At 39.5% G+C, this 15,185-nt stretch overlaps 1 protein-coding gene across 4 annotated transcripts in view; it reads right to left on the reverse strand.

Annotated features, from left to right (window-relative positions):
• Window positions 1–15,185, reverse strand: part of ITCH (itchy E3 ubiquitin protein ligase) — a 66,624-nt gene continuing 51,439 nt past the window's right edge. For 3 of the 4 annotated variants that reach the window (XM_065754075.1, XM_065754073.1, XM_065754071.1), the window contains exons 13-24: window positions 12,676–12,804; window positions 11,982–12,054; window positions 10,933–11,004; window positions 9,497–9,585; window positions 8,411–8,570; window positions 7,998–8,131; window positions 4,832–4,972; window positions 2,929–3,049; window positions 2,136–2,240; window positions 1,859–1,955; window positions 1,269–1,341; window positions 1–758 (exon numbers count right to left, since the gene is read on the reverse strand). In XM_065754075.1, coding sequence (XP_065610147.1) covers window positions 659–758; window positions 1,269–1,341; window positions 1,859–1,955; window positions 2,136–2,240; window positions 2,929–3,049; window positions 4,832–4,972; window positions 7,998–8,131; window positions 8,411–8,570; window positions 9,497–9,585; window positions 10,933–11,004; window positions 11,982–12,054; window positions 12,676–12,804 — 1,294 coding nt within the window. In that variant the 3' untranslated portion in view covers window positions 1–658. Of the gene's footprint in view, window positions 759–1,268; window positions 1,342–1,858; window positions 1,956–2,135; window positions 2,241–2,928; window positions 3,050–4,039; window positions 4,577–4,831; window positions 4,973–7,997; window positions 8,132–8,410; window positions 8,571–9,496; window positions 9,586–10,932; window positions 11,005–11,981; window positions 12,055–12,675; window positions 12,805–15,185 lie in introns of those variants that run through there. The other variant, XM_065754074.1, reaches the window with a different exon arrangement.

The following is a 15,185-nucleotide window of genomic DNA, read 5'->3' on the forward strand; positions in this document are numbered from 1 at the left end:
TTTATTTTGCCGAAATTAACATGGCTATGAGAAAAACAAAGCAAAGCTATGCCCTGGATTTGTGCCACAGATTGACACCCCCTCAACAGCAGTCTGAGTCCCACTGGCATGTGAGCAGACTCCAGGCAAGGAAAAACAGTCCAGCCACACTTGAGTTAGAAAAATAGCTTAGAAAGAGTGATGGATTTGCTCACAGTAGGCAGAGGATGGTTACAAGTTGGCTCTAAGAACACTGCTGGAAAGAGGTTATGATGCTGCTGCAGCACTGCAGCTACTAATGAACTTCCCAGTGCATTAGTAGCAAAATATGCTACTAAAAAGGAAAGACAAAACTATTTTAAAAAATCTGTCAGTCATTAAGGACACATTCTAAATAATGACAGGTCAAACAAAGCAGAGCCCAAAGCTGTATTCAATCTCTACTTGGGTCATAATTCCTTTGTAGCCATATCTGATTGCTCTTTTGATTTCTGAAAGTGCTCAGTAGAAATCCAGAGTTCACGTGGATAAAACCCCAGGATAACATCCTTTTACTTACACACTAGTATTGTTAAATAAATCCAAGTCAAGTCTACTTTACAATGAAGTGTGCAACAAGCAGAAGAAGTGAAGAACGTACATCGTGTTGAGTTCACGTTCTTCAAGGTGCAAATCACAGCTATTCCTGCCCAAAACCTTCTGTTTCTTCAATTGCAAATAACAGCTTTTCCTTCAACTGCTCGTAACTCTTATAGGGTGGAAGGTCCAAGCGATTGAAACTGAAAATAAAGAAAAAACTTAAGTGTTGAAGAAGAATTGAAGCCACCACAAAATCCATTAGGAATACAGGGATGTCAACTTTCCTGTTTAGAGGGGTAACTGGATTCATATCCTCTGAAACAGCTGTTCCTTGACCTACACTTATCTTTGAGAGTGTCAGTGATAGCACAAGCACTTGAACAACAGTAATTTCCCAGAAGTGGCAGTGTACTTTGTAAGAAGACTCACTTTCTCTTTCAATCCCAAACTCTTTAAGAAAGTACCATTTATTACCTCATGTTTTTTAGTAGTGTGCAAATCCACGGCATTTACTATGGCATCAGCTCCACAACAAAGCTATTCTTCAGAAGTTCAGCTATTACTCAACAACAAAGCTTACTGGAATAACACAGGGTTTTGCTTTCATACAATCTCAACTGCTTATGTATACGACCTGCTTAGTATAATCTCCAAGTAGATTGTCATCAGTAAAAACAGAGCCATATTAGAATTTGATCCTACGTACTTACCAGGTGTGACTTCTAGGTAACCAGTTTTCCTTTCCAACTTTCTCAACACAAAATTTTTGGGGTCCATTGCTCCCTGTAAAAAAGTCAAATAATGAAGTCTTAGGTCTAGCTGCCTATGTGTACCAGTAGGCAAAACTCGACAAGTGAGTGTGAAAGGCTTGAAAAGAAAACAAGATAATAATTACTTGCAGAGAACAAAGGTGTCTGTCTTTCACTGTATCTCTCTGAAGAAATCGAAAGTACCCATGGAGTGAAATGCATAAATATGAAAGAAACTTAACCACTGAATCACATAATTGGTTTGGTACTGGAAGGAATCTCTGGAGCTTACCTAGTCCTACCACCCTGACCAAGCAGGGAAGCCCAAAGCAGGCTGCCCAGGACCACACCCAGACCATGTATTATGTCACAGATGCCAGGTTTTTGTTAACATTCCCTCCGTCCCTTTTTCTGCCATAGCCCTAGCATATGCAAGACTTAGAAAAAAGCACCCAATATAAACTCATTAAAAATATCCTTAATCATATTGCTTGCTCCTTATAAAAAAATCATTAATGTAAGCATAAAATGCATTCAAGAGGGCTTATTACCCATGAGGTCAGCGAATCCTCCCACTGGTAGTCTGCATGTTCCGGTAACAAACTGTAGAAGTCTCATTCTCTTCTCATTATCTATTTCTTTCACAAACTGAAACAAAACAAAAAAAGAAATCAGTACTGATGTAAAATTTAATATTCCTACTTTCATTTCATCATCACCCCTACAAGAGCGGAATTAGCAGTAACCATTTATATTTACACATTACAAAATTTGTTGACTAATTTGACTGTTGCTCTGTTCTTCTGAGGAACAAAGAAGTCTACAGACCTGCCAGAACCACAGTATCTGTCTGCTGGTTCTGGTGTAATGCCGGTAGATGGTATGCCTCTGCCAGTCATTCAAATCAATTTCTTGCATTCCACACAGAAGCACCTTCAGGAGAGAAAAAGGATAATTAAACACGAAACTACAAGCTACCAGTGTGCTACAGCAACCCTGCTGTACTCAAATCCTATGGCACTTGCAAGCACCTGCACAGACAGTATACTCAGTTTTAAATTTAAGCTTTGTTTAAAACTTCCGCAGGAAATAACAACTGCTCAGGAAGAAAATTTGGAGAGGACATAAAATAGAAAACCCATTCATGAAAATGCTTGTACTTGGACATTCAAGCTGGAGACATATACTTTGTCACTGCCCAGCCATACAGTCGCGTGCTAGAAATGTGATGTTTTGCTTCAGAGTGTCGTTTCGAGAGATGAAAAGCAGCTAAAACCCGGTCCCCTCTATAATTTGGTCATCCTTTGCAGATCTGACTTTATCTCCCCTGCTCCCAAATTACTCATTCCTTAAACACACGCAATTCACATTGTCAAGGATTACAAAAAGCAATTAGTCAAAAAATCTATGCTGGCAGAATCTTAGTGTTAGAAATTTTAAGTTGGTTGCAAAGAAGAAAGCAAAGAAAAACACACTATCCAAATACTCCTCCATACAGCTTTGCTCACACATTCTGAAACAGAACTGTTAGCCTTAATGCACTCTGCTCTTCAGACAATGGCTGAAATTTCAGTACTATGTGTAGCAACCTGGATCTGGCAATAGTCAAAGAATCCTTTACCTCCAGTTCCTTAGCATCGAAATACTGCAGATACTGCTGTGGCAGAATCTCATTGAAGCCTTCAAAAAAAGCTTGTGTCTGTTCCTCAACACCTCGGGAAAGTCTCCATTCTGCCACTAGCCTGCAAAAGAAGATACAGAACAATAATTAAAAATAGGCTATGCTGACCCAAGCTCCTCTCCATCAGCTCATTTTGAAATTAACTGTAAGCTATATTAAGAAAAGTTATGACAAGCCTAGACAGTTCTGGGAATAGAGCGTTGTATAATGTATTTGCAGCCTTCACTCTGGGCAAACAATTTTAAGTTAAAAACCCTATGTTTCCATCTGCTCTGCTATGGAAAACATTTTGAGCCCAAACAGGAGGCAGCACCTACTCACTGATGATATTAATGAGAGCACAGCAGTGCCTAGGAATTTGGAGGGGAAAAAAAAAAAAAAGGTAGAGCTCTATTCAAGTAATATTCTTTCCAGAAATCTGAGTCACTAATCACAGCAAGGTAAAATCTAGGTCAGGTGGTACTGGGGAAGATACGCAGGACTGCTAGCTTACCAAGAAACGACTACATCCATTTGGAAAGTTCCAGATTTGTTTCTGTTAATTATGAAACTTTGCTCTGGGGCAGAAACTCCACTCTCCATTAATAAAAGGGTGAAAAGCAGGCAGGAGACCCAAAGAACCTGACCCCAGGGAGAAGCAGGTATTATGCTGAATTCAAGCTTAACCTGTCAGTAAAACAGGAAGAATCTAAAGGAGAGATGAAACTCTAGGGGAATGTAACACAGGACCCCAAGAATGAGAAAATAATATTACTCAAACTGACATCTGAGCTCTGCCTGGGTTCCTCAGAACTAGAAGAGAACGGCTTTCTGCAGACACTCCATACTCTTTCCCAATTAGGATTTTGAAGAACGGCAAAATGCCAGTATGTTCCTTCTGCAAATGTTACCATTCCTGTGCAGTGTTTTCAGAGGCCCTGTGATGAAAACAAGTTCTACTCCCTCATCCCTCACACCTTCCCCACGAAACAGCTTTCACAGAACAGATCACAAGAAAAAGGAAAATTCTACTGACTCAATGTATTTCATGCCTGCCACGTGAGCAATGGGGTTTCTTGGTTTTTTTGGTTTGTTTGTTTTGAGCAAATCCTCTATTTAAGACGATGTTGAAATTCACATCTCAAAGGAGAGCTTGCATACTGCTGCTCACTGAGGATATTTCGAGATAAGAAGGGGATATTTTCAGACAAGGCACTTCACTGTTTATGTTTTCTTCTTTACTCACTCACGCTCCTTTCCTTGCTTTAAAACACTGTGGTACTGCCAGAGCATAATTCTTCATTTGTGACAGTACAACTCATTACACCTTTCATAATGCTGTCCTGTTACAAATGCCATAACAGCACAATAAGGGCAGTTCACATGGAAGCTAGCAACCAAACGATGCATCTTCAAAAACTCAAGTTGACCACAAAAGCATCCAAAATTGTTCTTTGGCTAAAAAAAAAGCACCACAGCAACATAAATGGCTGCACAGAATACAAGCAGCCTAGAAGCCAGAACTTCAATAAGAAATGCATGCAATGACACGGTGGAGTACCTGGCGTTCACATCTGTTGCCATGATGTTCTGCTAAACTTAATCATCTCTGGGGGAAAAAAAAAAGTGGAGCTTCTACCAAATGTAACCTTTTGGGAAAAGTCATTGTTTAAAAAATATTTCCATCAGTATTTTTCTTTCAAACATGGAACCTGAACAATCGCCCCATTTTGCCAACGTCAGCAAATATTCATAGACAGAATTTCAATAATGCTTCACATTATGTAGTTTGGCAGTATTTTCTTGATTGAATTCAGTGAAATGGTAGAGGTAAGAGTATGTTAAAATCTACATTGAATCTTACCTAATATACTCTTCTTTGTTTTCTTCTGTCACTAGAATGTTGCTACCATTTGGCTTCAAATCATGGCTTTTGATTTCACCTAGAATTTCTTTATCAACTGAGAAAAACATTTCCAAGCCACATTCTTCAATATCATTTTCTCTGCAAAGAAGAAAATGCACTTATAAATAACCAGGTCCAGACTGTGCATGCAGTAGAAGAGATGAATACAAAGAATCTTAAGGACTTTTTTTCTTAAAATGTTTAGAGTTCAATAATCGAGTTAAGGAAATGTTACACAATAACTGTGGTTTTGCAAGATTTACAGACTTAACCTCACTGATGTACATAAGCGCACAGTACCCTGAAATTCATCTGTCACTGGGCTGATAAATTACCCACTGACTACATGTGGAATATGTCTAACACAAAAACCTTTCAAGTAGTGACACTGTTGCATGTTTCATTACCTGCTGAATTGTCAGATAACAGCAGAGAAGCAAGAGATTGCTTAATGAATTATCTTCAACTCCAGTTGAAGATAACATTTATGGGACTGTCTCGTAAACTTATCTCAAAAAATCCCAAGCTCCTAAGTTAACAGAAGAACACATTCCTGCTAAAGAGGAATATTCTCATTAGAAACTTCTAAATAAGAAGAACCATCATCCAACAAACATTGCTCAGATTTCTGTTCTCTTTATGTGGTTTAATAGCCAGAATAAAGGGTGTAACACTGCAACTTTTCTGCTGACATATACTTCTGTAAAGCAATGATGCACGTAACACAGAGGTGCTGTACTGGGGCAGGCAGGGACAAGGTTGCTGTTCCCACAGCAGCCACATGGTGCTGTGCCCTGCACTTGCTGCTAGAGCAGCGCTGGCATCACAACCATTCTTTGGCTACTGCTGAGTACTGGCACAGCATCAACTCTGCAGCCTCTGAGCCAGCAAGGCTGGGCGTGGGCAAGAGGGAGAAGGGACATCACCAGGGCACTGACCTACACTGCTATTGCACAGTACAGGATGCCACGCACAGCAACAGGAGCTGGGAAAGGGGAACAGCCACCACACCTACTGAGGCCCTGCTTTCTAAGGTGTGGCCAAACATCGCTCACTACTGAGAGAAGCTGTGGATCCCTCACCCCTGGAGGTGTCTAAGATCAAGCTGGATGGCATCCTGGGCAAACTGATCTGGAGGTGGCTGACCTAGTGGTTTACCCGCTGGCAGCAGTGGAGCTGGAACCAGATGGACTTTAAGGTCCCTTCCAGTCCAAGCCATTCTAAGATGGTTAAGCAGAGGATTCTAAGATGGTTCTAAGCAGAGGATAATTGTTTTCTCTCCTTGTATGACCTTCGCTTGATGTTTTTTTCCTCCTTTTCCTTTAAATTGTTCTTACCTCAACCTGTGAGCATTTCTTTCATTTATTTTCCAACCACATTTTCTCTCCCCATCTTCCTTTGAGGAGGGGGAGGAGTAGCACAGTGCAGTGGTGTTCTGTTGACAACTGGTGTGAAACCACCGTACAATGAACATTTTCCCTCAATGTGAAAAGAAAAACTAAGACATTTGTCCTGAACCATAAACACAGAAGCATCAACATTGAAAACATCATTGTGACATATTTAGTGCTGCAGCGCAGAGGTGCTTCTGAATTCCATCTCCCCAAAATGCATGCTGCTGCAGGAAACCTCAGGAGAGCTGATGGATGGCAAAATCAAGTTACTTCTTCCTTTTAAATCAAAGACACTTGCTCTAACTGACCCAGCTTGAGCAGAGGGGCCTCACTAGATGAGCTCTCAACATCTTTCCAAAGTAACTCTGTGGACTTTCTGAAACAATGGGAATGAGAGAAACGAACCCTAATAGGCAGAACACAGAGTGACAGAACATTACTGCAAAGCTCCCTGGGAACTTGCAACATTTGTTTTTTTGGAGATTAATAAAATAATATCCTCCCTGCCAGGCATGATTTTTCTACGGCATATTTACAGTCATTTCCTTAGAGGATCGCATCTTCAGCAGTGCTGGTAAGCAGATCACACTACCGAGCTGTATTCAGAGCTCAGTGCACACTGCTTAGCCTTCAGAAGGTTCTCCAAAACCCTCATATTCTTTGGTGTTTATCCTAACAGTGCAAAGCCTTTCATGGACTCCAGAACAGAAGACTTCTCTATCACTACAGATATTGTTACTGATACATAGGTTGTATTTCCCTCATTGCCTTTCTTTTCGGGGCAATAAACCAGACATTCTAACTGACTATTTATCCCTTCTACTCCTCAGCCCCCGATTCCTGCTTTTAACTGTCAGGAAAAGAAAATCACCACTGTTATTAGAACAAATGGTGCATAATAACCCAGGAATCTTGCTATTATAAAATTAGTACCAAATTACAATGCTTTACAACTAAATGCTTTTTAACATTATGTCTAAGTAGTATTTGTATGACAGTTCCAAAATAGTTCATCTCTGTAAACTCCAGATCCTTTCTACTCTCTGGAGAGCAATCTGCAAAAGAGGACTTAAAAGGAGTATGAACGTAGAGCATACAAATGATTGGCAGTGCATACATGGAAGGTTAGATATACAAATGATCTTAAATCACTCAACCTTGGAGCAAAAAAGCAACGACAGCCAGAAAACGTATGAGAATCAACTTCAAATCTTTGACATTAACCTTGTAGTCAAAACTGCAGGTATGACTGACATAAGAATTATGTGACAGTAAATAATAAGCTACATTTACTGACTACAAGTTACTGGAAGCACTAAACTGCTTTCTAACTAAACCAGCTATTTCAAAGCATTGCTGAGAGGATTTCTGCTGATTTCTTCTGCTGATTTCCAGTTTCAGTGGAATTTACTCATGTTATTTGTAACAGCATGCAAGACACCCACATCTGGATGACGTCGAGCTAGATTTATTAAATAGTAAAAATGGAATGCAAGATGCTGTGCAGAATATTCAGCCAACTAAAAATGCAACCAAGTTTTCCATTATCTGATCATTCGTGAATCTAAAATGACAGTAAAAATTCCATTACTACTCTTCGGACAGTGACATACCCTACTGATCACTGGTGGTTTATTTTTTTCAGTAATCAAATGTACACTTCCTTTTTGGTATAAGGGAAAAATAAACATTTCATTGCCATTTCAAGAACAAAATTAAGTCAAACTCACTTTACCCAGATGAGAGAGTTGTAAAACTCTGGGTCAACAGATTCTAAATCCTTGAGTCCTACTGGCTTGTTTAAGATACGTTTATAGAACGGCAGAGAGAAACCAGTGTCAATGAATTTTCCATGGAACAATGCCTGAGAACATGAAAACAGACAAAATAATGCAAAAGATGACCGAATACTTGATACGACAACATTCTGAACTGTGTACCAATGAAATTGAACAGCTAAAGTTCTACAGCAACTTAGAATATTACAGCTGCTCATATACTTCATTTATACTCACACAGTTATTCCAAACACTTCATAAAAATTTTAGCTCAAAGACGAACTGCTTAACACTATTCATTTGATGGTAAAATATTCATTTGAAAGAAAATTTCCAGGAGACAACTTTTCTGTTTTTGAACTTACCATAGCAATGAATCTTCCAATAAAACGGAAGTATTTCAGATGGTCTGGATTAATGTAGGAGGCTGGGTTTATCTGTAAGCAGTAGTTATCTTTTCCAGCATATTCAAACAGGCAATACATTGGGTTCAAAACTTCATGTGACAACAGAAAGAACCATTCCCTGAAATCACAAGCAACAAAAAGTACATTTCAAAAAATTACAAATGATCTAAGTGATAAGCTGAAAGCTGACCCAGAACCTCGCTAACACAAGTAGTCAAGCTGACTCCTTTTCCAGAAAGCATGGCTAAACCAAACCAAGACTAACAAAAATGATGATTTAGTTTATGTCCCCAACTGTCAGGGGTTTGGAAAATGACGCCTCATTTTAAAGAGGCAATTAAAATGCTACCACGAGTTCAAACTGCAACTTTTTAGGCAATGCTAATTAATTTAGGCTCTTCTCATTACATTCATGAAGATTTCTGTCCATTTTCAGTAAACCTCTACTGTCATTATCAATTGTCATGACAAAGTCAATAAACTGCATTTCTTGAGTGTGGGGTAAATAACTCCCAAGGATGGTACTTCACAACAAAATAGTACAGATGATGGTATATTTTGGGTAGTTCTATATAGATGGGATACAAATAATACAAAAGAGAAGATGGCTCATCTTCAAGATATCAAGGCTCGCAGGGGACTCCACGTAGGAGGGATCTCCGAGAAGAGATCCTTCCCTGGTGGTGGTCAGCCCTTAAATGGGGTTTGGGAGAGGTGCAGCCAGGCTCCACCCCTTCCAATCACACAGGTATATCACCTTCACCTGTGCCCCCATGGCTGACTGGGTGCTCACCTCAGGTGACCAATCAGTGGTTCAGGCCGTGATTCAGCAGTTCCCATACATTGAGACAGATTAAAGCAATTTCTAAAGTGAACTCTAAATAATTTTAAACAGTTTTAAGACATGCAGTGATATTCTAAGGGAAGATTAGGAACAAGTTTCGCTAATATTCTGAAAGCACCACAGTTCAAGGGTTTATTTTAGAGAAGTCTTCACAAAAACTTACAGGAAAAAAAAATATTTGCCATTTTAGTTCAGTTTACCTTGCAACACCTCCATAATCTAAGCCTTCTTCACCAGGGAAAATAACCCATAAGCGTCTCCGTAGATCCTGAGGGCTGAAGCTCATTATCTTAGTAGAAGAAAAATGATTTATGTGAAGAAAACAGCTATAAACATTGGCTGGGCTACTACTCACTATATAAAGTAGCATTTAATGAATCATAAGTACATGAAGTAGTACCTCCATATGGAACGTTTGTCACATTTGAGGGGTCAGTGGCAAACATATTTCCATAGATTAACAAGAAAAATAATAATATGCAAATTAAAGACTCATGCTTAGGTCAACAGTCTGTACATGGGTACATATTAAAAAAAATAATAAAAACAGCCAAAAAGTAACAGGGCCAAAGTATGTAAATTCAGGACTTTTTAAAATATGATACCAAAAGGAACTTGAGTGGTACCCAAGTTACAAGCAATGAAGATGGAAGATCTCAAAAAAAAAAAAAAATAGAATCGAAATTGTTTGCAATGACACGAGTAGAATTTGGATCAAAAATTATTTTAAATCCTGTACTAGTCTGTAGTTACCATTACAGTAAACTTTGTATCTCCAACACAGATATCCAGAAAAGATTAACTAAAGAAATCAGACCTTAATGACTATAACATCTAAATTCCTGATCAAGCAGCATATTTTTTTAAGCATACCAAGGTTTGTTGTCATTTGCATTGTTATAATTATCTCTCTCATGATTCCTTCTAGTAATAATATAATTTTATTACAATTACTATAAAATGACATTATTTTATTACAATTACTATAAACTTGTTTCTATCTTGTTAGACTGAAAAACAGCTCTCATCTTCTATTTATCAAGCAATGGAAATGAGTTACTGCCACAATTAACATGAAAAAAGTAAAAGGAGAATTCCGAAGCACTTACAAATACTGTGCAGAAACAAATTTTAAATGTGGGTTGGGTCTCTAAACATTGTTAAATTTTGATACTAGTAATTTAAATACAATTAATAATCTTTTTTTTCTTTCAACCTCTTTGTTACTCATTTAAAGATCTGTAACACCAAGACAGAATTCAGCTTAATTTATTTTGGTACAAAACTGTGCTTATGTGTAATAAGTGTGACAATTCAGCAGAGCATGCTAACTTCTAGAGCACGGGGAGCTGCTCTGCTACTGCACTCTCCCCAGAACAAACTCAACAGATTTTTAAAGAACTTTGTGCAACAAATAAATAAAATTCACTTTGTCCATGAAGCAGTCACATTAATCACATGGAGACAGAATTTCACATTTTTGTATGATCTCTAGATATATAAGCATGGCTGTATTCTGTTAGTTTTTATTAGTCTCTATTAAAGTATTATTAAGATTATTTAGAATGACACATAGATACATGATTTCTTCAGTTCAACTACCCATGCCTACTACTAATATGTAGGAGTACAATACCTGCTGAAACGAGTCTTCAAATAATGTTTTTCTGCTCACTGTCATCTTTATGTGTTGTGGCATTGCCAGTTGCTGAAATGACATTTGTCAGAGGTGAGATACACAATCTCTTCACGTTTCTAATTCCGTGGTAACTCTAGTTTGCTATATACGTTGTTCTAAGAGGAAAATGTGGATTCCACTAATCCTCATAAAGCAGACAGCGACGACGACACTTTCATTTTCATTTACTCCCCCAGCAATTGCTTCCAGTATTGAGATCTACAGGAAGGTGTACAGACCTCCCGATCCTGTCTGAACAGCTTCAAACACTCTGCTCTTCTACAATATGAGACTGTCTGTTTGGTCTTAACGTTTTCTAAGTGAGAAAGGCCTTCTAGCCCAGCATTTAATTCAAAAAACAAACAACAACAAAAAACAAACTAAGAATTGAGGTTATTCTGTGCAAAGTGAAAACTTAGGCTCCACTCTGCTTTTTCGAACTATAATTCACTGACTTCAGGAAACTGGAACACTTAAAATTAAGACTTCTTCCAAGGTACCAGGTTACACAATCCTCTGGTATTTGCAGCGTTTAAAGGACCAAGAAGAGCACTGCAATTTGCTATTACGTAAGGACGTGCCAATCCGTAACACGGTATATTCTTCCATGTTTAGACATACACGTTCTGTGTCAAACCTCTTCCACTTTCTTTCAGAAGCACTTGTGCGGAAACGACACCGTGTATTACCTGTACTTTAAAATACTGTGCTTTCATACATTCACTTACTAACCACACAAGGAACACTGCATTCTTCAATCGAGCAGTTTGTAAAATCAACTGTAAATAAACGTAAGCTTTCCTCAACAAGTTTTAAAGCTTTCCTCCTGCTAAGATCAGTTTATACAAGTCTGGTGTTACTTTCCCCTTTCTACACTCGCTTAAAAGCAGGCTGATTAATTTGATTTGATTAATTTTATTTGTTGAACATTGAACGTGTGGCTCATTTACAGCAAGAAAGTAGAAGACAAAAAAGCAAACAAATGTTCCCCATAAAGAAATCCGTACCTGACACCAGAATCGGAAATAATGGACCTTTGCCTTGAAATCCCGCACGTAAGCTATGTGGGGTCCATTGTCTCTGGAACCAATGGGAAAAAAAAGAGCTTCAACAGTGTTTTTGTAATTTAAGAAAAAGTCTGCAAATTCATTGGCTACGTAGCTACATGGTTTAGCTGGCTTTCTGCCTGGATATTTTTCTCATTTGGGAACTTTTTTTTGTTGTTTTTTTAAATAAAAATCTCTGTGAATTGTGAGCTGTACAGGCAGTACTTTTTCAACAATATCTTCCTACTAACTGTATTAAAAGAATTATAATAATAAAAATGGGATGTAATTCATTATCTAGTTAATTCAAATTCATAGTTAAGTTCTGGTTTTAACTCCACTTTATCTCCTAAAATGCAAAGAAAGAAAGAACGTGTTTATAAAAAGAAAGACTAGTGAACGGAAGAAAGGGAACTCATCGTTAGAAATACTAGTGAGCCTCATATCATATCTACTTGTTGGCAAGGGGAATTCTGAAGTGTTCAGAACACTCATTTTCAGGGATACTTAACAGTGTGCTAAAAAAAAAAAAAAGAAAATAATAAGTTCTCAGATAAAAATTCCCTGCAAACAAAACAAAGAAAATCAACTTTTTAAAATGATGGTTGTAAAATTTAACATTTAAAAGCTTTGTAGTAGTTTAAAAAGCACTTACAGAGCAGACTTGCCCGTGCGGGGATCTATGTACGTAGTGGTTCTTCTGTTGTGATCCACAAAATATGGAATACCATCCACAGTGAATCTCATTTCCCAGCCCTCAGGTAAGGGTTTCTCATTTAACTGACTGTGAGTACAAGAAAATACATGATAACTTAATACAACTAAGATCAATGACTTGAGACAGTAAAAATTTCAGAGGATCTAGAAGTGCAGATTGAGAAACTTTCCGTTCAACACTTATTCTGCCTTCTTCTCCCAAATTTGCATGTCAGCTCTCAGAGCACAATGATCGTTTAAATAAATTATTAGCTCCTTCAGTTGCAATATCTAGAATAAGGGCAAACAGAGACTGTCATCTGTTACATTTTTACTCTGAAACTGACACTGCCTTAACAAATAGCTTTTGCTACCTCACAAATAGTCACAGTAGCCAAAAGCTTAAAGAGTTTGGGAATGACAAAAATAAAATAATGTCAACAAAATAAATATAATCAATGAATGTGTATAATTTTTTTGACAACTTCCAGCTCAAGTTTGATATCAATTTAAGCATCTTTTTGTTATATTTTGAAAACTTGAGTATTATCACTCCATGAAAATGTTCCCAGAGAGATCTTCCTCCATAGAAAGACACAGTAGGACCATTTTTCTAGCTATAAATTTGGGTGGTGATTATTAGACATAACAATGTTTTCCATTCAGTCAGCTGCTGCAGACATTCCTGACAGGGAAATGTCATCATGTCTGGCTATGGCTATCAGCCCCTCCACTTTTCTTCCTCTTAACTCTTTTTGTAGAGGACAGGTGAAGTTGCTTCACCTGGTGAAAATTTTCATCTCACCCAGAAAACCTGGGATGGGACATCCTTCATTCTTCACTTCTTGGTTATGCTTCCTACTTTCAAGACACAAAGTAACAGGATCCAAAATAAACAGTAATACAGTAATCAGTTCATAGGTTCATAGGTTTGTAAAGTTTGGAAAGGACCTGCAAGATCATCTAGTCCAACCATCCTCCCTCCTATCACTATCCCTACCCAACTACTAAATCCAATCCCTTAGCACCTCATCTAAACGCTTCTTGAACAGCGCTAGGGATGGTGCCTCACCCACCTCCCTAGGCAGGCCATCCCAGTGCCTGACCACTCTTTCAGAAAAGAAATGCTTCCTCAGGTCTAATCTAAATCTTCCCCGGCACAACTTCTGGCCATTCCCTCTCGTCCTGTCGTTATTTATCAGGGAGAAGAGGCCTACCCCCTCCTCACCACAACCCCCCTTCAGGAAGTGGTAGAGTGCAATAAGGTCTTCTCTGAGCCTCCTCTTCTCCAGACTAAACAATCCCAGCTCCCTCAGCCGCTCCTCATAAGACTTGTGCTCCAGACCCCTCCCCAGTTTTGTTGCCCTTCTCTGAACACGCTCCAGGGCCTCAATGTCCTTCTTGTAGTGAGGGGCCCAAAACTGAACACAGTACTCGAGGTGCGGCCGTACCAGAGCTGAGTACAGGGGGATGATCACCTCCCTGCTCCTGCTGGCTGCACTATTTCTAATACAGGCCAGGATGCTGTTGGCCTTCTTGGCCACCTGGGCACACTGCCGGCTCATGTTAAGCCGAGCATCAACCAACACCCCCAGGTCCTTTTCCTCTCTACATTCTTCAAGCCATTCTGCCCCAAGTCTATAGCATTGCATGGGGTTATTGTGGCCAAAGTGCAGCACCCGGCACTTGGTCTTATTGAACCTCATCCCATTTTGCTCAGCCCAGCTGTTCAGCCTATCCAGATCCCTCTGAAGGGCCTCCCTACCCTCAGGCAGTTTGACACATCCTCCCAACTTGGTGTCATCTGCAAACTTACTGAGGGTACACTCAATTCACTCATCTAGGTCATCAATAAAGATATTAAATAAGATGGGCCCCAAAACTGACCCTTGGGGGACACCACTCGTAACAGGACGCCAGCTGGACTTAACTCCATTAACCACTACCCTCTGGGCACGGCCCTCCAGCCAGTTCTCCACCCAGAGAAGAGTGAACCTGTCCACACCACGGGCTGCCAGTTTCCCCAGGAGAATACTGTGGGAGACCGTGTCAAAGGCCTTGCTGAAGTCCAGGTAGACTACATCAACAGCCTTTCCCTCATCTACCTGTCTGGTCACCCAGTCATAGAAGGAGATGAGGTTGGACAAGCACGACCTGCTCCTTGTGAACCCGTGCTGGCTGGGTCTGATCCCCTGATTGCCATGGATGTGCCGTGTGATTTCCCTCAAGATCATTTGTTCCATAACTTTCCCTGATACCGAGGTCAGGCTGACAGGCCTGTAGTTCCCCGGGTCTTCCTTACGGCCTTTCTTGTAGATGGGAGTCACATCGGCAAGCCTCCAATCTTGTGGGACCTCTCCAGATAACCGGGAATTCTGATAGATGGCAGATAGTGGCTTGGCAATCACCTCTGCTAGCTCCCTCAGCACCCTTGGGTGGATCCCACCTGGCCCCATGGACTTGTGGCAG

The sequence above is a fragment of the Cyrtonyx montezumae genome, unplaced genomic scaffold, assembly GCF_038088225.1.
Source record: "Cyrtonyx montezumae isolate F1298 unplaced genomic scaffold, pur_monq_1.0 scaffold_9, whole genome shotgun sequence".
NCBI classification, from domain to species: domain Eukaryota; kingdom Metazoa; phylum Chordata; class Aves; order Galliformes; family Odontophoridae; genus Cyrtonyx; species Cyrtonyx montezumae.